A 24,566-nucleotide genomic window follows, 5' to 3' on the forward strand; every position below is an offset into this window, starting at 1 on the left:
TGTTATAAATCGAGGATTACCTAAATAATTCCCTTTTTGAAGAAGAAACTGCCATTCATCTATTAAGCTTATACAGGTAGTCCTCAACTTACAATAATTGAATTAGTGACTGTTCAAAGTTACAACAGCACTGAAAAAAGTGACTGATGACCACTTTTCACACTTATGACTATTGCAGCACCTCCATGGTCATGTGATTTACATTTGAATTTTTGGCAACTGACTCATCTTTATGGCAGTTGCAGTATCCCCGGCAGTGGTGAAATCCACCCCCCCAGTTCTATACAGCTCGCCGAACCGGCAGCGTCGGTGGCGGGAAGCTCTGCTCACCCGCCGGGACGTCATTACGTCCCATTTTTAACATTCTACGCATGCGCAGAACATTCTGCGCATGCGCAGAAGAGGCGCACACGCAGGGGAGCATGCCCAAACCGGTAGCAAAGGTAAATAGATTTCACCGCTGATCCCCACATCATGTGATCACCTTTTGCAACCTTCTGACAAGCAAAGTCAATGGGGAAATCAGATTCACTTAACAACTGTGTTGCTAATTTAACAACTGAAATGATTCATTTAATAAATTTGGCAAGAAAAGTCGTAAAATGAGGCAAAACTCACTTAACCAATTTTTCACTTAGCAACATAAATTTTGGGTTCAATTGTGGTCAGATGTTGAGTACTGAAGAAACAGAAGTATTGAAACTTCAAATTATAACTCACCATGCTTTACATAAGCTACCCTTCTTTTATCTTTTCATGTGCTATTTTTGAAACAACAAATTAATGAATTTAATTAATGAATTTTTACTGAAATCTAGAAGATGAAGGTAAGAACCATGGTGCCACAGTTAGAATGCAGTACTGCAGGCTACCTCTGCTGACTGCCGGCTGCCAGCAGTTTGGCAGTTCGATTCTCATCAGCTCAAGGTTGACTCAGTCTTCCATCCTTCCGAGGACCCAATTTGTTGGGGACAATAGACTGACTTTGTAAACCACTTAGGGAGGGCTATAAAGGACTGTGAAGCAGTACATAAGGCTAAATGCTATTGCTATTAAGGATATTTAATGGTTGCTCAAGAATTACTAGTACAATTAAAATAATTACATTTGGAGGGCTCACTCTGTGATCAAAAGAACTTATCCTCAATCTTCATACTCTCTTGCATATCAGATTTTATTACCTCATATACTAGATACCAGCAATATCTATGCAACTGGGCTCCATAATTCAGCCTCCCATCTTTCTAAAATTTCACAAGAAGTCATTACTGATATATGGCACTATCATATAGGGGTTAGGGCTGCTATTGTAATTAGCAATATTTGGGGGAGGGGTTAGGGTGGACATGGGAAAAAACATTTTCCAGGTAGGATCACTTCCTCTTCCTAATTTAAAAATTATTTAGGACCCCCAAGAACAAATTTACACGAGGTTACACGAGGCTGGCTCCAGGAAATTATTAACGCTTCGTTGAGTGAGGGTTACTTCCCCACAGCCTTGAAAGAGGCGATGGTGAGGCCTCTCCTCAAGAAGCCCTCCCTGGACCCGGCAGTATTGGCCAACTACCGTCCTGTCTCCAACCTTCGCTTTGTGGCGAAGGTTGTTGAGAGTGTGGTCGCGCGACAGTTTCCACAATTCCTGGAGGAAACGTCTTATCTAGATCCGTTCCAGTCGGGTTTCAGGCCTGGGCACAGCATGGAAATGGCATTGGTCACGTTGGTAGATGATCTCTGGAGGGCTCAGGACAGGGGTTGCTCCTCTGTCCTGGTCCTATTAGATCTCTCCGCGGCTTTTGATACCATCGACCATGGTATCATGCTGCACCGGTTGGAAGAGTTGGGGATGGGGGGCACCGTGTTACGGTGGTTCTTCTCCTTTCTCTCTGACCAGTCGTAGTTTGTGTTGGCAGGGGGGCAGAGGTCGACCTCAAGGCTGCTCATCTGTGGAGTGCCTCAGGGGTCGGTCCTCTCGCCCCTTTTGTTCAACATTTATGTGAAGCCGCTGGGTGAGATCATCCGTGGCTTTGGGGTGAAGTACCACCAGTACGCTGATGACACCCAGCTGTACATCTCCACCCCAGGCCACCCCAACGATGCTCTTGAAGTGATGTCTCAGTGCCTGGAGCTGTGCGGATCTGGATGGGAAGGAACAGGCTCAAGCTCAACCCTTCCAAGACTGAGTGGCTGTGGTTCCCGGCATCCCGATATAGTCAGCTGATTCCGTTGCTGACTATTGGGGGTGAGTCTTCGGCTCCCACGGAGAAGGCGCGCAATCTGGGAGTCCTCCTGGATATGCAGCTGTCCTTGGAGGAACATCTGACGGCTGTAGCCAGGGGGACCTTTTGTCAGGTTCTCCTGATTCGCCAGTTGCAACCCTTTCTTGATCGGGATTCCATTTGCACAGTCACTCATGCCCTCGTCACCTCTCGCCTGGACTACTGCAACACTCTCTACACTTGAAGAGCACCTGGAGGCTCCAACTGGTCCAGAATGTGGCCGCGCGGGTAATTACAGGAGCTGCATGGCGCTCCCACATAACACCGCTCCTGCACGAGCTGCACTGGCTCCCAGTGGTCTTCCGGGTGTGCTTCAAGGTGTTGGTTACTACCTTTAAAGCGCTCCATGGCATAGGACCTAGTTATCTTCGAGACTGCCTGCTGCTACCGACAACCTCCCATCGACCCGTGCGCTCCCACAGAGAGGGCCTCCTCGGGGTGCCATCAGCCAAACAATATAGGCTGGTGACCCCCAGGGGGAGGGCCTTCTCTGTGGGGGCACCTACCCTATGGAACTAGCTGCCCCCTGAGATAAGGAGAATCCAAGACCTCGGTGCCTTTCGCCGTGCCCTTAAAACTTTCTTTTTTTATCAAGCCGGGCTGGTTTAACATATTTTTAGATTTTTAATTTTTAATTGGTTTGTCATTTTAAACTGGGGCCAAATTAATATATATTCTTTTAATTGTTCTTAATGTTTGTATTGTATGTTTTTATCTGGCTGTACACCGCCCTGAGTCCCTTGGGAGAAGGTGCAGTATATAAATTTGAAATAAAATAAAATAAAATAAATAAAAATTACAATCACATTGTTACAATTCAATAATTTTTGCTTCTGAATTACAGCAGTGCACACTTGAGGTGTTCTGGAGTCCCCCACAGCTTACCCTTCTTGAAAACTATTTTGTAGTCAATTCTCCTCAATTGATACAGCAGGGATTTCCAAGGGGCTAGTTAATGTATATGAGAAGGTGCACTGACCATTTGGAAATTAACTGCCATAAATAAATATTTCATACCTTAGCAAGTGATTTTACAATAGGATTCTCCATAATTCCTTTCAAGAAAATAAGGTCTATTTCTTCAGCTCCTGATGATGAGGGTAAATCAGTAAGATTATCCAAAACTTGCTGCATTGCTACTGAAAAGAAACAGAGATAAAATACTTCAGACTTATAATAATAAATATATAATTAAAATAATTGTCAATAAAATGACCAGCCACTAAAAGGCCAAGCACCAATTATTTTCTCCTTTAATGTTGGTTTTGAGAGAGAATTTAACAACTAAAAAAACAGTAAGAAACCTTTTGGCTACCTTAAAGCTAACATATTTACAAGTAGTTTTGGCTTAACAATTGTCTTGTTTAGCAACTAAAGTTATGATGCCCCTGAAAAAATAACTTTATAACCAGTCTTCTCATGACCATGCCAGTGATGTTTATACGGAATGATTACATTGCTTAGTGATGGAATTGCTGGTCCCAATTCTAGTTGTTAAGCAAGGACTATCTGTTTATGGGACAAATGCTTGAGCATTCATAAAAGTGGGAATGGGTGATGGCTTTTCATTTGTTTCTTCACCTACTTTTGAGATAGAAAAACATCAAAGTGTGGTAGCCACCTGACAGGATGGAAAAAATCGTAGAAATGTGGAGTTAATCCTGTCAGTTTCCATTCATTGCCTATTAGACAGAGCTAAATACACATCAGACAGTTATGACTTGTTTTTATTTATTTATTTATTTATTTACAAACAAAGTATTTATTCACATACAGATCACGACGGGAGCTTTACACAATATATTAACTTCAGTCAAAATATACAAATAAGATATAAAATCTACACTAACCTTACCTTCTTTTTATTTTATTATTCAACCAAGTATACCATTGGTCCCAGCATTGAAAATATGCGGAATCCTTTTGATCTCTCCAAATTTTTGTTAACCTGTCAGCTTCCGCATATTCCATAATTTTTCCCAAAATCAAATCTTCAGCCGGTAAGTCTTTCCACTTCCAATATTGAGCAAAACATATTCTTGTTGCAGTTGTGATATATACAATCAGACACCATGTATTCGTGCCTATCTTATCTGGCCTTATATTTAATAGATAGTATTCTGGTTTCAATTGTAATTTATATCCAGTGATTTCTAATATCCATCCCTGTGTAAGTCTCCAAAACTCAATTACCTTGGGGCAGGTCCACCATACGTGAAAATAAATACCTATCTCCCCACATTTCCAACAGTTTGCGGAGAGTCCTGGGAACATTTTGGATAGTCGGGCAGGAGGGAGATGCCATCTATACACCATCTTATACAAGTTTTCTTTGTAAGTGGTTGCCATCAGGAGTTTCAGTTGTTTCGTCCATATTTCTTCCCATTTTACCAACTCAATTGAGTAACCAATATTTCTTTCCCAGGCAATCATTGAATCTTTAACAATCTAATCCCCTATCCAGTAATTTATTAAGAGTTAATAAATCTTGGATAACATTCTTTCCTCCTTTCCTAATATAATATTATTTATTTCTTGCTGGGTCATATCTATGCCACCTTTTTCCTTGTCTTTCTTATGTTTAGAGCTGATCTGGACATAAGACCACCAATCCAATTCTATTCCCTGAAGATCTAACTCAGTTCTTGTTTTTAAATGGCCTTGAGCATCCAATAGCTCCTGGTAAGATAGGTGTTTTTCTTTATTGTAAAGCGAGCTATATGTTATAGCTTCTAGTGGGACCAACCAAGACGGGGTCAAGAAGTAGAATTTACCCTTGATTTTTCTCCATGTTTCAATTAAGATGTTCCTTACATAATGACCTGCAAAGCTCATATATTTTTTAACCTTATCTTGCCAAAGAAAATAGTGCCAACCCTGTTGTAATCCCGAACCTTCCAGAATCAACAATCGTCTTCTTCTCAGCAGGATCCATTCCCTTATCCAAACTAAGTTTGCAGCCTGATAATAATATTCCCATTTTGGTAAGCCGAATCCCCCTCTTTCTTTCATCTCTTGAAGCATTTTAAGTTTAATTCTGGGCTTTTTATTTTGCCAGATAAATTTAAGAACACATTAATTTAGCTTTTTAAAGAAATTGTTGTCTAATCTAGCTGGTGCTGTATAAAATAAATATGTCCATTTTGGGAGAATATAGGATTTTATAATCGCGATCCTACCTAATAGAGACGTCTGAAGGTTCTTCCATTTCTCTAAGTCCTGTTCTGTTCGTTGAAGTAATTTCAAGTAATTATCTTGATTGTTGAGCATTTGGCTGCTAATATAATACCTAGATGTCGTAATTTATTGACAATTTGAAATCCCAAATTCGCTTCTAATTCCTTACTCTGCTTTGTTGTCAAATTTTTAATGATAACCTTAGTTTTTTCCTTATTTATTTTTAAGCCCGCTACATTTCTGTATTTTTCTAACTCATAGATCAAATTTGGGCCCGATAGAATAGGATCTTCCAATATAAATACTAGGTCATCGGCATATGCTTGTACCTTATATTGTTGGTCCTTAATATGCAATCCTTTTATCCCCAAGTTGCACCTAATTTCCCTCAATAAAGGTTCTAATGTTAGGATATAGCAATGGAGAAAGCGGGCACCCCTGTCTAGTTCCTTTCTCGATGCAGATTTGTTCAGATACCTCTCCATTAATTAAAATTTTGGCAGACTGCTTCGAATAGATTATTCAAATTTCCCGGATAAACCTTTCCCCGAATTGCATATGTTGTAATAAGCCCACTAAAAAACTCCAGCTCACTCAGTCAAAGGCTTTTTGCGCATCCACAAAAACCAAAGCCAATTGTTTATCAATGTGGGTTTCATAATGTTCCAAAACATTCATGATTATTCTCACGTTGTCTCTAATCTATCTACAGGGTAAGAAGCCATTTTGATCTTCATGTATAAATTGACTTAGGAAACTTTTTAGCCTCTCTGCTAATACTGCCGCAAATAGTTTGTAGTCTGCGTTAAGGAGCGAAATAGGTCTATAATTCTGGATTAGGGATAAATCACTACTATCCTTTGGCAAGAGGGTTATTAACGCTTCTGACCAGGAATTCGGGATCTTTCCCTCCCAGATTACCCCATTAAACAGTCTGTCATATAAGGGTTTAAGACTTCCCAAAGTGCCTTATAATATTCTATCGAGAGACCATCCATACTGGGAGTCTTTCCTGTTTTTTGTTTTCCCATAACCCTTTCAATTTCCCCTTCCATTATCTCCCTGTCCAGTATTTCCCTAGACATATCCGATATTTTGGGTAGGTCAGATTCTTCTAGGTATTTCCTTATTTCTTGCTCAGGCTTATCTTCTTTTCTATATAAATCGGTATAAAATTCCTGCGCTATTCTTTTCTTCCCTTCTTCCCCTGTGATCCAATCACCATTTCCATCTCTCAAATTGTGAATTCTACTCTTTTCCTTTCCTTTTTTTAATCGGTATGTAAGCCATCTTCCCTGTTTATTTGCATTTTCAAATTGTCATTGTTTCATCCACCTAATTTTTTTTCTAAATCCTCTTGGTCTAGTAAATTAATTTGATGTCGCACTAATTTCAAATTCATATTAAGTTCTCTATTATTTGGGTCCTGTCGCAATGCAACCTCACTTCTTGTCAGGTCTTCTAATAATTTGTCTCATTTAGCCTTCTCCTTCTTCCGTTTCCCAGCTGTATAATTTATCACTAAACCCCGAAACACTGCTTTAGCTGTTTCCCATACATTTTAAAAGTTTGCATCTTCATTATTATTTTCCCGGAAGAAAAAACCCATCTCCTTCTTTACATAAGTTAAAAATTGTTCATCTTTGAGGACCCTCACGTCCATTCTCCACCTAGGCCTTGTTTTCAACCCTCCCCATGATATCCAGAGTGGATTATGGTCTGCCTACTCATTGACACCTATCTCTACTTTCTGTGTTCCCTGCCGCAATTCCCCTGACATCCAAGCCGCATCTATCCACGACCAAAATGATGCCTGGTGGAGAAGTATGTGTATTGTCTATCTTCTGGATGTTTTTCCCTCCAAATGTCTTTAAATTCAAATTCCTCTTGTATTTGATGGCAAATAATAGGCAGTCTTTTCTTTACAGAGCTCTTTTTCCCCTCCTGTTTCCTGTTTCCAGATATATAGTCTTTATTTTTATCATCCATGGCATTAAAGTCCCCCACTACACAAATGTGTGAGTAATCATATTCTACCAATTTACTGTAGAGATTCTGAAAAAAGTCTTTCTGATTCCCATTAGGTGCATAAATACAAACCAGTAAGCATTTTTTACAACAAATTAGAAGTCTCCGTTCTTCATCTGCAAAAATTAATTTCGAGTTTATATGCCTTTGGACATAAATTGCTACTCCTCTTTTTTTAGTTTCCGCTAAAGACGTATATAATTGACCCAGTTTGGTATAATTCAATAAATAAAGATGCTCCCTTTTCACATGTACTTCTTGAAGGCATATTATATTCAGACGTGCTTTTATTAATTTATTAAAAATCTTTTTTCTCTTATTTGGGCTACTCAGCCCATTGATGTTAACTGACAATAGACGAATTTCCTCCCCCATCCCTTCTCCCTTCTGTTGCCCTTACTTGCCTTCTGCTTGGAGTTTCTTTTTTGTTTGTCTTGTTTCTCTCTGGCTCAGTCCCTCAACTCCTATCTCTGCCTCTATTTGCTTCTGTCCTCTTCCTTTCTTTCTCCCGCCTAGCTGTTCTGGTTCCCTTCTCTCTTCCTCCTCTAATAATTCTTCCCCACTCTTGCACTCCGACTCTTCTCCCACATCCGATTCTGAGGGGTTTATATATCTGATAAGAAAATCACTGGCATCTCTAAGGTTGTCAATTCTCACTTTATCTGCCCACGTAAATTGTAACCCTTCCGGTAATAGCCACCTATATAGCATTCTGTGTTTTCTTAGTTGAGCAGTTAAGAAATGATAATTTCGCCGTAATTCCCGTACCCGTCTGGGGAGTTGTTTCAGAATTATCAGTTGTTTGTCTTTATATGTTACCATTTTGTCTCTGGACTTCAAAATCACTTCTTCCCTAAGTGCTTTCTTGGATAACCTAACATGGACCTCTATCGGAAGTTTCTGCCTCCTGGTGTAACTCGTATGTACACGGAAAACGTCATCAATATCTCTCAGAATATCTTCCTTAGCTATCTCCAGAATCCCAGCCAGAATGTTTGCCACTATATCTCTTAGAGCTCCCCCCCCGTTCTTCCACCACATTTTGTATCCTCAGATAAAAAGCTGATCTTTCCATCTCGAGAAAAATAATTTTTTCTTCGAGGGCCCTATTCACAGAGACTTATGACTTGTTTAAGCATGTAGAACAGGCCTGTTAAACTGGCGGCCCATGGATCGGATACATCACATGCAGGTCACACCCACCATGACTCCGCAAAAGCAAAAAACATCACAATAGGTCACAAACCGGCCCATAACACAATTGAGTTTGACAACCATGATGTAGGAGGACATAATCCTTTAAAAGTGCCAATCAATGCATAGCAACCTATGTGTCCCTTTATAAACCACAATTTACTAAAAAGTAAAGAAGATATTGAAATATATATTATAAAAGTAAATAGCCTACATTAGGGTGTAGATCTATATGCTCAGATAAGATTCCATACTTCTATTTCTCAAGTCACAATTTCTAATTTCAATACTACTGGTTTAATTGTATATTATTGTAATATAAGGTGTGGGGGGGAGAATGCTAGTAACTACAGGTAGTCTTTGATTTAAGACCAGTTGTTTGGAGATAATAATTGCCTCAGAAAAGGTGCTTTATAACCCATAAAGTACTTCTAGCCATTGCATTATGTTGCATCTTCTTCCCATGGTCACATGACTGCATTATGGAAACTGACTGACATTTATGACCAATTGCAGATTCTGTAGTCATATAACTGTGATTTGCAACATTTTTTTTTTTTGGCCATTTCTAGTGTTTTTTTGCTGGTTTCTGGCAAAAAAAAACACTCTGTCAGGAGAATAGGTTGCAGTTACAACCTTGCAATTCATTTAACAACCATGTGAATCAGATTTATGACATCTTGATTCTCTTAATGATTGCCATAAAAACAGTCATAAAATTGGGTCTGGTCCTCGATTTATGACCATCACAAGTTAATGATTGAAAGTCCAGTCCCCCATTGCAGTCATGAGTACAGGACTACCTATAACACTAATTTTATCCTTCAAGTATATTTAATTTTGTATGTATGTGTAAGTGCAATAAAGCAACTCGCATATAATAACTGCTTGTGGAAAAGCAGGTCAAGGCAGAAGCACTGGACCAGAATGGTAGTTACTGATCCTCAATAGTGATTTAATGTGCATTAAAGTACACTAATGCTTGCATTAATTTTTAACAATGATTAAAAATAATTATGACATCACTGGAGACAAAGCACAGTAATTGAGTATAGCAGACCTCCCTAGGCTTGCTTTCTGTAGTGAACAGAGGCAATCAGAGGAAAAATTAATTACCATTTTAAAAAGACAAAGCACATCGAACAGGAAATAACGAGATTGTTAAAAATAAAAGTTTTTACAATATTGCCCATAAGGACTACTTCAAAAACAGAGCTTCAAAAACTCATGAACCACTGCACATTATCTTCACAATAGTATTCATTAAATAACACTAACACCTACGTTCTTAATATGTCCTCGCTTAAAAGGGGAAAAATATTTTCTGGAAAAATATTACTACGTAGAAAATTTTAACTATGTGGTACCATTCTTAAAATAAACATGTATCATACAATGAAAGCTTTTTAAAAACGTTGCTATAACCACACTGTACAATCAATGCATCCCCATCTCCTCCTAGCAAACAAGCTCTCTTTGAAAAGCTTGTGTAGGAGGCTAATGACAGTTACATTATGCTTTCAGGAATTCTGACAGCATTTTTTCTTCAGTTGATAAGCCAAGATTGTCAACCATACTAAAATTTCAGGAACATAATGCACTTTTATTAATAAAAAAATGAAGAGTAGCAGCTGTGTAGGTAGTAGCAAGAAATTCAAGTTCATTATCTAGATTAAAGCCAATAAATTGCATAAGAACTGTTTTAATAGTTGGGGCAAACTCACTTCAAAAAGATGCATGCAAAATATTTCTCACCTTCATTTGTACAATATCTAAATTTATACACAACTCTGAGGTAACAGAATAATGTACAAAGCAGCTTCCTAAAGTTTACTATGCTGGATGCCAAATGCTGCAAACTTGGAAAAAAATGTTCAATACTCAGAATACAGTTTTTATTTGTAACAAGTAAAATATTATCTGCATCTATTAATCTAAAAAGCAAAAAAAAAAAAAAAGCTGCAACAAGCCATAAACAAGCCATAGATGATCATAGACAGTGGAAAATATATCCCAAAAACTAGTATTTTTTCATAATCTGCTTCTATGCAGGTATATCTGAATACAGTAGGATCCATATTGTGTGGTTGGCCACCATCAGGGAATTCTGGGAACTGCAATTCAACCCTTCTGGAAAGCACAAGGTTGGGAAAAGAAATCAATTCTTTCCAGCAAAGTTATGTTTGACTTTGGGAACTTTAAAATGTGTGAAATTCAAGTTCCAGAATTTCTGTCAACTTTTGCTGGTTGGGGAATTCTGGGAATTGAAGTCCACACATCTTTATGTTCCCGAAATTGATAAACACTGTTCTAGGGTAATAGCACTGTATTGGCTGTAAACTAGAATTCATTATTCCTGTCCAAAGTTCACTTAAAGCAATAAACTTTTATTTCCATAACTCAGCTAAATAGGGAACAGACTTATTTTTAGAATGAACAAATAGATAATCAAGCCACAATATTTAAACTATTGGTCTTCTCTAGCCTTTGCTTAAACACATCCAGTGATGAGAGAAATCCACCCTGTATATTTAACTAAATGACATTTCAGTAGCTTCCTTCTTGTTATTTAAAACCAGCTTTACCTACATCAAGAGAAGAAAGAAAATTATTCTTGATCTTTTTCTATGTAATAATTATTTCAAGTTATTTAAAGAGTGCTATGATATTTACAGGTAGCCCTCAACTTACACCCATAATTGTGTTTGCTCAATTTGTATTGCTCAGCAAGGCAGTTGTTAAGTGAACTTGCTCCGTTTTACAATCTTTCTTGCCATAATTGTTAAGTGAATCACCACAGTTAAGTTAGAAACAAGGTGGTTAAGTGAATCTGGCTTCCCCATTGACTTTGCTTGTCAGAAGGTTGCAATAGATCAGGAGTGTCAAACTGGCAATGACATGTATCGCAAATTCCCTCCCCCTGCTAATATGGGGGTGGGCATGGCCAGTGCGTGACGCATTCGGCCCACCCCTGCAATAGATGATCACATGACCCTGAGACAGTGTCACCCTGAGAATGTGAACCAGTTGCCAAGCATCTGAATTTTGGTCACATGACCATGGGGATGCTACAACAGTCATAAGTGTGAAAAACGGTCATAAATCACTTTTTTCAGTGCCGTTGCAACTTCGAATGGTCACTAAATAAATGGCCGGAACACAAGCATTACCTGTATTTATTTATGAATCTCAGTTTAAATAAATTTAAAATAATTTATGAAATGTCTGCAAGAAAACAATCATGCTCAGACAGCACGAAGGACCCATTTATTTATTTATTTTAATCCTGCCTATATTATTTTGTTCAAGGCAGTGAAAATATCCAACATACCTCAACCCTGAGTTGAGCTGAGAAAGATGAAATGGACTGACTCAAAGTCATCCAGCTGATTTTCATGGCTAAGATGGGACTGGAACTTAGTGTCTGATTTCTAGTCTGGTGCCTTAACCACTAGACCAACTTGACTATTCCCACTCTGTCTCCCTTCTTAAGGCTGAACATTCCTTAGTACCTTCAATTTTTCTGTATACCTGAACATCCTTTTTGTTCTTTTCTGCATGTGTTCAGCTTTATCTAAATCCTTTCCCCAAACGAAACCCAATGTTTGATAACAAGAATACCACTGTGGAACAACCAGTATTATTCCCATAATTCAGAAGTTACATTTTATTTATTCATATTTACTTTGTGATCAACTACAATTCCATGATCCTTTTCATATGTCCTACTATAAAATCATATATAATGCATTCCATCTCTGTGCATTTAACTTTAGTTTCTTAAGTACAATTTTCATTTGTCCGTATTTAATTTAATTGTTACTTTCAACCCATTTTTCAGAAAGTATCAAAATTGTTTTGGATTTTATTTGTTTTTTGAAGTATTATACAATTTTGTATCCTTTATAAATCTAATAACCATTCCCTTCACCTCTTCATGAATAAAAATGTTGAAGAACAAGGATTCAGAAAATAACTTTGTTTCTATTTGTAGACCATTTTTGGATTTTTTGTTTGAGAAAGATAAAAATGAAAATTTGATTTTAGGACTCGGTGATTAGATTTGTTATGATTAATATTGGGTATGTTTATTCTTATTATATTCTTTAAACCTATACTTTAAATTTATGTTTAAACTTAGAGTAAGAGGGTTTTTATTACATATATTTTAATATTATTTTGATTAATTTGTATATTTTACATGATGTTTTTATGTTTTTGATTTAACTTAGAATAAGAGGTACTATATATTTGTGTCTATCCTGAAGAAAATCAGAAGTCAATTCCCCATTTTTTTTCTTGTCACTTTTTCTTTATTCCCCCTTTTTATTCCCTCCCCACAAATTTTTCCTGTTCTGTTATTTTATATTTAATTTAATAAAATTGTTCAAAGAAAAGAATGATTTAAGACTGAACCATGTACCTGTATGTATTTATAGTTATTATTTGCATTATGACAATTGTTCATAAAATGTGACCATCTAATGAGACTCTACATTGAGACTTACAATCAGTTTTTTGGCCCACCTATAGCAGTGTCAACACGGGCAGCAGCTCTGCTCCTGTTTTATCTGGAGATACCAAGGACTGAATCTGTCAGTGAGGGACGATTCTGAAATCAAATCATGTTTTTGTCTCATAACAGATTTTACTGTTGGTCCAATCCCAATCCAAATACATTGAGATGAAACCATGATGCCAGTTGCACTTTGTTCCCACTAAAATAAGTTGGACATGCTTCTTATTATTTACACTGATTTCAGAACCTTATGTTATACTAGCTGAATCCCCGTGCTTCGCTACGAAACTATGTGATCGGACTTGATAAATTGACACTTGAATTCTCCCCTATCCTATCCCCTTCTCTCCCTCAGCCTTGCCCCACATAAACATCTCCTATCTTATCCCCTTCTCTCCCTCAGGCTTTCTAGCCCCTTCTCTCCATGAGGTTTGCCCCACAGAAGCCAGTCCTATGCTATCCCCATTCTCTCCAGAGTTATTTTCAAGTTGGGAGGGGGGGTAGAATGTCTAACTAATTAGCATCAGAGCATGTTATAATAATATAGAAAATACTAATGCTCTGATGGTCATTTCGAAAAATCCTTTCTTAGTGGGTATCTAGAAGCCAAGAGGAACATACGTGGCAAATTTTCAAGTTTGTAGGCTTTACGGTTCTGGAGATTTTGTGATTAATGTGTAAGTGGTTTTCACTTTTATATATATAGATTGGAATTAAGCTGTTTCTTTTTGTACCAGACAGTACATATTATCAATAGGCAAGCTTGATATTTACATGATATACTTCATTTTTTAAGATTCAACAACAGGACATATAAAGAGAGAACAATCTACAATACATAAAAATCAACTAAAAGGATGCATTTCAAAAAATAAACAGTGTAGCAGTATAATTAATAGCAGCAAATGTTGCAATTCCTTCCTCATTCTGGCCTCAACTATCCAAAGAATCTTCTACAATCCCTTGTTATTAGCCATAGGTAGTTAGGAACCTTAGAACATGAAATTCAAAACATTGAAGAAAGGGGTTACCAGGTTGCCTGTCTCTTATTCTAATTTGTAAAATACCAGGTTTTAACTTCAGGCACTCCATTGTTTCTCCACTACTCAGTTTGAACTACCCAAAAGACATCAACATGTCTCTCTGAATTCTAGGAAGGATTTGAAACTCTATTTTTGCTAAGTGTTACAGCTGAGGTCAAGAAGGCTAGAATTCCTGTGGTTATTTCAACTTCCTCTGTTGTGCATAACTAAGAGTCTGGTTCAAAAGTCATTTTTGCCTTGGAGGACTCATTCCTTAATTGTTACTTTATGCTACAGAACAATGTTATGACCATAGTCCTAACTTTGTTTAAACAAGGCACACTCCCTTTGTTTACAATGCAGACTTATTGTAATACTATGCGGAAGGACCTTGGGAGACTGGATAAAGAAACATTACCATGGGAATGGTCAGATAAGAGATGGCATAGGTGCTGGGGGTGGGGTGAAGATGACATCAATCTTGACTTGCAAGATTAATGTCAGCCTCATAGGATTAACTAGATAGGAAACACAACCAGATGAGCTAATTCTACTTTATTGTAAAATTACATTGACAAAAGCTTTCAAGTCTTCCATGCCCATCTCCTTTATAACCCAACCTTTCTCCTGAGAGTGACTTCTGAGCCTCTTACCCCACCACCCACTATCCAGTTGTGGGCCAAGCTGTCTGTTATCTGACCATTTCCTTGGCAATGTCTCTTTGCCCAGTCTCCCAAGACCCTTCCTACAAAGCACTATAGTTAGGTACTATCCTAAACCATTATGTTCACATCCTTGAACATCCTAGTAAAGAAACTAGAACCTACCATACTAACAACATTTGAAAACTATTTCCCTCCAAAAGAAAAACAAGAACTCCTTAAAAAACTAATTTTCGGAGTTAAACAAAATCCTGCTGAATTGAGCAAATTCTTCTTGAGTGGAGTAAAATTCCATGATTTTTTCTTGATAATAATACAGAAATTGTTTATCATTGCTTTTCTCAATGTTTTGTCTATTGTCAGTCTAGCCTATTGCTTCTGGTATTTCCTGTGGCTTCCCATGAGTTTTTCAGTTATGAGCCACATTCAGCTAGGTTTCATGGAATGTAAATAATCTTATTAATTTAACGTCCACTAAACTTGACAAATGTACTTCAATGTGATAATCAATATAATCAGCTTCCAAGACATTGTATCAATGAATTTGATAAAATGTGGTTGATATGCAGAATTTTTAAAATTTATAATTTTAAAAACATATTTGCTTTTAAGGATATTTGTATTTTTTGAGGATATTTGTATTTTCTCTCCATCTTGGTAAACAACAAATACAGGTAGTCCTCATTTAGTGACTGGCTCATTTAGCAGCCATTTGCAGTTACAATAGGAATGAAAAAATAACTTGTGACTAGCCCTCACATTTACTTCCTTTGCAGGTCTATAAAGCCAAGGAAATCTAAAGCAAGCTCATAAGCACTGTACAATCACAGTTTTACTTAACAAGTGCTTTGTTTAACAACCAAGTTGCCAGTCCCAATTGTGGTCACTAAATAAGTTGTACCTGTAAGACTATCTGCTCTAGATATGTCTAATTTTTTTTAATCCTACCAGATTATTGGCCTTGACAACGTATTCCAAAAATTAAACCAATAACCAAATAATCACCCTGGTTTGGAATCTTTGGAAAAAAGTCACTTTCTCTGACAAAGGTAGCCAAATACATTTGATTAATTAATCCTGAATGTTTAATGCTTTTAAAATAATTATTATATAATGGCTTTAGATAATGACTGATTTATATTTCTACTTTTATTGGATTGTTGCATGCCACCCAGAGTGAATTTCCATGAGATGGACAGTTATATACATTTGATTAATAAATAATTATTATATAATGGCGTTAGATAATGATTGTTTTATATGTCTACTTTTATTTGATAATTGTATGCTGCCCAGAGTCACTTTTCATGAGATGGATGGATATATAAATTTGATTAATAAACAAATTAATAAATAGTAGTAAATCAAATACATCTTTAGACTGTGATATGAATGCATAGTTCAATGTAGATTTCAATATCAATTTGATTAGTCCTGTTTTAAAACAGGACTATGAAATCCCATTGGGTATCCTTGGGCCAGTCACTTTCTCTTAGCCCAATTCACCTCACAGGGTTGTTGTTGAGGGGAAAATAAGAGGAAGAAGATGTGTTGGATTTGTTTAGCATCTTGAGATTGATAAAAATAAAAAGGCAGGATATAAATAAATAAATAAGTAAATACATACATGCATGCATATATACATGGAAACAATACCCATTTAATGGCAGAGTGCAGGTGGGAGAGAAACCTCATCTTATTTTGTTAAAATGGCAAAAATCATTGATAAATGATATAATCTCTTGCTTTCTGATAATTTACCTCAAAAACCATTAGTAGAATTGTCAAAAATCTGGAACTCCATGACAACAAAGTAACTGAAAGAACTGGACATTTTCAATATGCAGCAAATTTAGATTCCATAATTTATTTATCACTGGATTATATTAAAGAATAAAAGCCACAGTTTCTTTGTCCTGTATTTTGTAGCATAGGAGCCCACAGCTCATAATCAGGGCCAGTGAGATCTTCCACTTCTTCTGGCATCCTGAAAGTAGACGGGGCACTCTATGGCATCTTTTTGTTATTTGCAGGAGATTTAAAATGCAAATCATCTGCTGCAGCTTCAGCAATGCACAACAAATAGATTGGCCTGTTTCTGGAAAAAAGGGACTAAAAATTGAATTCATCAAGGGAGTAAAAGATTAAATGATACTGATATTATTCACTGGAATTAAAAGACTGCTGTTTGCCACAAGTAAAAAGAGAAACCAATTGGGTACAGATAGTCCTCAATTTAACACCACGATTGAGCAAAATTGTTTCTAAGTGAGAAATTTGTTAAGTAGGTTTTGCTTAATTTTATAACTTTTCTTGCCACATTTGTTAAGTGAATCACTGCAATGCTTAAATTAGTAGCACAGTTGTTAACTGTGTAGTAACATAATGGCTTCCCAATTGATTTTGCTTGGCAGAAAGTCGCAAAAGAGGATCACATGACTCTGGGACACTGCAATGGTCATAAATGTGAGTCAGTTGTCATGTGATCATGATAACTGTAAATCATGTGATCACTGGGATGCTACAATGGTCATAAGTGTGAAAAATGGTCATAAGTCACTTTTTTCAGTGCTGTTGTAACTTTGAATGCTCACTAAATGACCTCTTGTAAATTGAGGATTATCTGTATATACGTTTCTCCATAATTTGAAACATTTCTTTTGTTGATTTTTCTACCAGTGCTAACAATACCCTGAACTAAGTCTAGAAATACAGCAAAAATCAATGCAATTTTGCTGATATTATCAGGGTGGCAATTAATCCCATTCTGCTTTTGGGTAATTGCACCTTGATCAGAGCTCTTATCTCTAAGCTAACTGCGCATATCCACATTCTTTCACATTCACATATACGGTAGATGCAATACATTTTTATAGCCCACATCTATTAAATAGAAAATTATATGGTTTCAGAAGGACTTCCTTTTCTATTGGCATAAAAGCTTATGTTGATTGTATCCAATACAATATTACAGGTATGCATTACATAAACAAGCACTATAAAAATTTTCCAAAAGTCAAACTACAGTTATTCCCTTTATCAACTTTCAAATATGGAAGAAGGCACATGATAGCTTACCCATCAAAAATAAGTTTTTCCCCAGATGTTAAGAAACAGGCCTAGAGAAAAGAATAAACATGCAATGACTCTTGATGATCTGTGCTGGGATCATCAATCTCTCAGATATTCCACCCAGGGCATGGTCTACAGGAGAAAGCAAAAAGAGAGCTCCATGGATAGATCCCTTAAAGGAAGAATAAAAATGTTTCAATCAACAATCCATAAATGAAGAGGCAACACAATATGTTGATCATAACAGTTATCCCATTTGGAGTGCATACAGAATGTAATCTTCATAAGCAACCATAAATGGGATCCGTAACTCAGCCACTAAAGCACTACCCAGTTGCTAAGTAAAAAAGCATATGACTGTCATATGCTTATGTCCATACTTGTCCTTCAGTCATTAAATTGGTAAGCAAAAAACCTATATGATTACAACTTATGATTTTACTACCTCTGCCTTCCCTATTAACTCCGAATGTCGTAAGTCAGTTGCCATACCAATAGTGATCTTTTGACTGCAGGACACTGCAACTGCTGAACATATGAGGACTGGTCACCAAGTTTTTTTTAAACTTTGTTGTAAGTTTGATCAGTTGCTGCACAAGACAAGCCAGTAAGCAAGAACTACCTGTAGTTGCCTTTTCCATGCTTCCCCTCAAACTAGTAGCTCTATAATTTTAAGGAAATGATACATTTTGAGGCACATTCAAACAGAACAGATATTTCAATAATGCAACATTGCTACAAGAGTCATAATCAAAAAGTATGAAAACAGTAGTCATTGTAAATTATCATTTCACAGATATTACTACATTAGCACACAAACTCTTCCAATTAAAAATAGTAATGATGTTGATTACACCAAGGTTTCAAAGTTATCTAGTTATAATTCTAATGCAGTCTAATCATTTAGTTTATATTTGTCCACATTCAATTTGAAATAATTATCTTACAAAAGGGAGGTGTCAAACTCATGGCCCGCAGGACAGATGTGTCACGCGCTGGCTTTGCCCACCCCCATTTTAGCAAAGGGGAAAAAAGTCATGTCACATGACAACATGAGTTTGACACCCCTGTCCTACAATAATGCAAAAATGCTTAGTGTTCAGTTACATATAAAACTCCCTTGAAGGGAAGACTTTGGTATCATAGCTAAGAATCCATTGTAATTATGACATCTTTCACCTCTATAAGCTATTACAGAAAACTCAGCAGATGCATGAGATGAAATCTTGTAATGCAACAAAAACTGTTACTATACTTTAGAAAATATGACACAGAAAAAGTAATCTTTTGTAGGATTATTACTCATATACCACCTGTACTGTGATTCTAATTATGTAAGTGTAGTCATCCAAGTACACTTACGAAGTCTCCTTTTAAGCAGCATTCTCACCCTAAATGGGCAATTTTGTTTTTATTCTGTCACAAGATGTGAAGCCTGAGAATTACCCCTAGGTCAAAATTCCCTCTAGGCTTCAATCTATTTTAGAACATGTTATGATCACCCATTACATTAAAAAACTGCAGCCTCAAGGCAGTCAACCAGGAAATCATATGAATATGCCTGTAATAGACAGGTAAATAGACTTTATGATTCAAGTTACAAAAAATGTTTCATCAATCCAGATAATAATTTTTTCAGTGAATAGCAGCAACTTTCCAGAGTTTGATCCTTTTATTTTTTCTGAAAGATATGTACCAAATTTAGGACTTTTTGACTAAAAAAGAAGAATATTACTGCTCTTTGAAAAACTACATAGTATTTTGTGTAAATATATCAGCTTCTAGAAAATATAGCCTGTAGTTTTTAAATTTTGAAAATATTCCAAATAATTCTGACATGTTAAATCATAATGTAACTGGTTTCTTCAACTGGTCTCACAGCATGTTCAAACCAATCTACCAGGGAATAATCAGGAAATTATGTTTTAAAAATCATAGCTTAGAGTTACCTATAAATGTATCCTCAAGGCTTTCTGAAGACTTCCAGCATCATTGATGAAACTTTTACTATTTAAACCTCATATCATTATACATCTATCTGTGGAGGTGTAAGATTTTATGAGTTAGAATTCACTCAAGGGCAGTATTTATCAGTCTATATAATTATATGGGGATAAAAAAGTCTTCTTTACCAAGCTGCTGTGAAAGGGTATCTTCTGTATAACTTCATTAGAAAGAGGTTTGCATATTTAATTTGGGCTGCTCAAAATGCATATTCAAGCACACCTTATTTGGCATATTTACAAGCTGAAAAACATTTAAAATCCAAGCTTATATTAACTTTTTTTTTCAAAGAAGGGCTACCCAATAAAAACTTTCTGTCTATTTCAACATTGTTATTTTCCCAATGTAATTTTCATTATTTTATATCTGCTATCCCTCCATTCTGCTTCAGAGTCCATTGTTTTAAGTTGGGCTCCAAGAATATATTGAAGTGTTGATACTACGCAATCCTTGGTGAGCTGAGTTGTTTGCTTGCAATCTTTTCATTTCAACCTGAAGCTACAAATATCCTTCCTTATTGAGACTTTTCATTATCCAACTGAGTGGAATCATTAGTGTAAGCAGCTGTGCATCTAATTATATGGTTAAGTGTGCAATGTATGTAAGCTGCCCTTCAACTGTAACTTAATATGTCATAATTTACAGCATCCTCTTTTCTGCTAATTGAAAAACATTTATCTCAATTCAACAGTATTTACAAGATAATTTCTAAAACATACATACCTGAAATTCTACTAGAAGCCCTGAGACTCACAATAATTGGATTTCTGAGAAGATAATTCAGGGTGAGATTTTTGAAAAAGCTGTTCATCATCCAGGATAAGTCCTAATGTACAGTTTAATTTCTAGCTAAATTTACCATTACTGCTAATCAGGGAAACTATATAAACAGGAAATTACAGTTATGTTAGAGAATGTAATGGTCCTGCTTTCTATCAAGAGCTTCGTCAATGCTAAGACACCAACTTACATCATATAAGTATATAGTTTAAGACTTCTGAACAGCAGTTTCAAAAATCATGTAACTACAGTTTTCAGATAAATGGCCCCAAAAGCTTTTAACTACTAGTTCAGAAGACAATATATCAAATCCCAACAATTGTAGACAAGAATGTAGAAAACTAATCTTTCCAATTGAAGTTTTTCTTAAAAAGTTCAGACATGCAAAAAAGCACACCTTAAAATAGAGACAACACTCTTTAAAGTTTCAAGAGATTACCAGCTAATGAAAAAAATAAAATAGAGATACTTTTAAAAAATAAGATGTCTTCACTATGTTTATAAATCCAAATTCTTTTAAACAAATGACTTTGCTGACTACTATGAAAACTGACAATTGATTCTAAGATAACTATGAACAGTTAGATACCAAGACAAATATTTTTTAGAAACATACACCAAGACAAATATTTTCTCACTCTTAGCTGAATCAATTAGTTTTGCAAATCTTGAAATAAGTGGCAAGTTTTAAAGTTTGAATCCCAAATTCCAGCAGTTGTGGTTTTTTTTTTTTTTAAGTAAAAATAGCTACAGCACAATATACACAATGATGTGTAAACTCTTATTAGAAATTCTAAGGTTTATTTTAATCATTCTACACATTTAATCCTGTTCAAATTCACATAAGGACTTATTTTTTGAACTCACATAGAATCATATTCTTTACTTTCTCTAAACTTGAAAAAATATCTGCATTTATTGGCGGAGAGGTATGGGCTGAAATGTAGATTTTAGTAATTCAGAATTCCGGAACTTAATGGCAGCTGTACATCTAATTATACAGATTGTGCACAATCTATATAAACTGCCCTTCAACCATATCTTACTATGCCACAGTTGTAATAATAAAGCTATTATCGAAGGTCAATTAACAGTACTCATAAAAAAATGATTTTTTTAAAAAAATAAAACCTTTTCTCTCTTCTAAATTCAGCAATATTTTACAGCCATAATTTCTAGTACTCACATCTGCAATTCTACTAGAAGTTCCAAGACTCACTTTTCATAATAGCATTTAAGCTTACGACACAAAATCATTCTTTACATAAAATAGAGTAACATATGATTGCTTCCCAATTTTATTTCAAGCTTTCTTTTTAATTTAATCATTTGTTTGATTAATCATCTAATTCATATTTGTTGTTCACCCTTCTAGAGACCCAAGGGTGCTTTTTCAAGAGGCAACTGGACTTTCTGGTTTTTTCTTTGAAGATGTTTCACTTCTCCAAAAAGCTTCTTCAGCTCTGACTGGATGGTGGGGAATGGAAGGATTTACACTCCTTGCAGACAGCTGGTCATTTGCATTCTTTTAGCGAGTCACTAAGGTCACCTGGAGGTTTATCTGTGTCATCAGGGTCACCTGAGTGGTACAAATGGGTATGGACTCTGGAGCCTTCTTGGAACTGTTGAAAGGACTGTGTTGTAGAATGGAGATAGATGATGTCGTATCCCACCCGCTCTGTTGAGAGGAGGCTGTTCAATTTTGACATAGATGGCCTCTTTGATCCCTCTTTTAAACTAGTGGTCTTCAAGAGTGGCCTGTGTCTTTTAAATGCAGGTGGATTGCTGAATCCAGTCCTGATGTGTTTCATCTATGTTGTGCCATGCGCTTATGAAGTGGTTATGAAAAATCTTGATCTTAACTACAGATACCTAACTCAAGACCACAACTAAGTATACACCATTTTAAATGATATATTATATTCCTAACCTAGCAATAAGTGGGTTCACTGAGCTATTGTTTTGGAAAAAGGTTAAAGGAGCAAAGAAATAGGGTGGATAGAGGGCAGGTTCTTTCCATTCAATTCCTGTATGACCATGTGATGATGCTTATGCAAGAATATTTTGATGCTGCTCAGTTCAAGCTGAGAGAAATTAAATATGATAGAATGTGCACCTGGAGAAGCAGTTGGTGGTGGGGGAGGATGTTTTGGCAACACAGAACTTTTCCTGGGGGTGGGTTGGGGAGGTCCAAATTAAGAGACTACACAGCCCTGAGCTGGATGAGGCAGTGGGGAAGAGGTTCGAGCTACCCTGGACTCTCTCAAGATGTAGGCTAGAAGGTTATAGATGCAGTTTGCAAAGGTTCTGTCCATTAGGTGTAAGCAAATAAAGCAGGGTTGATTTAAATCAACTCAATTTAAATAATAATTTTTAAAGAGCAACTGTCATCTCTGTCCAGCAGCAGCTTCTCCTCTGACCTTCTGTTGAGTCACCAACAGTCACATTCACTTTAATGGGACGGCTGGTGATGCGGCAGTGACACAAGGTGGTGAGGAACATGGCAGGCAGCAGGTGAGTGGATGCCCGCTAACAGGCGCTGTCATGATGGATCTGAAATGATAGGTACTTTTTAATATTATATTTATAAGCTGCTTAGAAGGTTTCACTTTCATTTTTGTTGCTTGCCTTTCCTCCTGGTGGTACAGCCTGGTGGTACAGGTGTATTTCTCTTCAAACAATCATACAGTTTGTAGTGTACATCGATTTGCAAAACAATGGATAAAGGAATATTCCTGAACTTTGTTTTATGATTTATCTCGTTACTGTGAAATTGTGTGAATGCATCAATGCAGTGCATGTTATCTCAGTTTGCAGAGCTTGAATTCATTGAACGCATTTACCAAAAATATAAATATTGCAGAATATACAGCCTCATGCTACATAACTAAGCTCCATTTTATGCTGAATAAACTAAATTATTAATGTATCTTAAATAAAAAATTATATTTAGATTTTTACTCCAAAAGCATTTTATTAAAATAAATTTGATAAACATAAAAAATCTGATTTAAATTTTAAAAAGCCATTTTTTAATATATATTTTTAAAAAATAAACTATTTTTATCCACCCTGAAATAAAGGATTGGACTTAGTTAGATTTTGCTGCTTTGTGCTTAGGTCTGACACTATCTGTAGTTTAAAATAGTGGATGTAGCTGAAGCCCCAATGGTTTGAATGCCAACACAGTACTTCATTTCCATGTGATAGGCAGATGGGGATAATGTGAAGGACAGCAGCTGTGAGTAGCATGCAAAATATAAGGACAAATAGTCCACAATTGGAAGAATGGAAACATACACTAGTATATAACTAAGAAACATACAGTGAATCAACAGATTAACCTGTTTTCCATCAAAGGGAATAATGAAACAGTCATGTTTACTGATCCACACATCCTTATATCGCACATAAGAAAAGCTAAAGTTGCCTTTACAACAGGTTTTTTTTTTTTGCCATCATGTTATTTTTTTAGGAAACTACATGCACTTACTCTCTCTCTGCTTCGTAGAAATAACTTTTTATAATAAATGTAGGTTATATCAAAGGTAATAATAACAAGGAAAAAAATAGAACAGTAGCCATACTATGCATCATTGCAGCTTTTTCAATCTCCTTTAGTCTGTTTTGCAAATACTTACCAAAGCAGTTCATGAATGCTAATTTGCTCTCTGTAGCAGACACAGAAAATAATGAAAGGGAAAATAATACTCCCAGACTTACCACTGGGTGTGAAAATTAATCCAAAGATTGTGAAGTACATAAACCTGAAAATTGGTAAAATTATTTCAATCAGCAAAGTAGAAGGAAGAATGTAACCTCTATTTGTATT

At 36.2% G+C, this 24,566-nt stretch overlaps 1 protein-coding gene across 14 annotated transcripts in view; it reads right to left on the minus strand.

The window, feature by feature from the left end:
* The window catches only part of PALS2 (protein associated with LIN7 2, MAGUK p55 family member), a 53,899-nt gene that overhangs the window by 22,129 nt on the left and 7,204 nt on the right, over positions 1-24,566 (minus strand). For 6 of the 14 annotated variants that reach the window (XM_034402654.2, XM_087892665.1, XM_034402656.2 and 3 more), the window contains exon 2: positions 3,294-3,412. In XM_034402654.2, the coding sequence (XP_034258545.1) occupies positions 3,294-3,410 (117 nt within the window). In that variant the 5' untranslated portion in view covers positions 3,411-3,412. Of the gene's footprint in view, positions 1-3,293; positions 3,416-4,131; positions 4,252-17,956; positions 18,123-19,899; positions 19,991-24,566 lie in introns of those variants that run through there. The other 8 variants (XM_087892666.1, XM_034402655.2, XM_034402657.2 and 5 more) reach the window with 4 other exon arrangements.

This window comes from Pantherophis guttatus, chromosome 4 (assembly GCF_059756535.1).
Source record: "Pantherophis guttatus breed Tessera chromosome 4, ASM5975653v1, whole genome shotgun sequence".
Lineage (NCBI taxonomy): Eukaryota > Metazoa > Chordata > Lepidosauria > Squamata > Colubridae > Pantherophis > Pantherophis guttatus.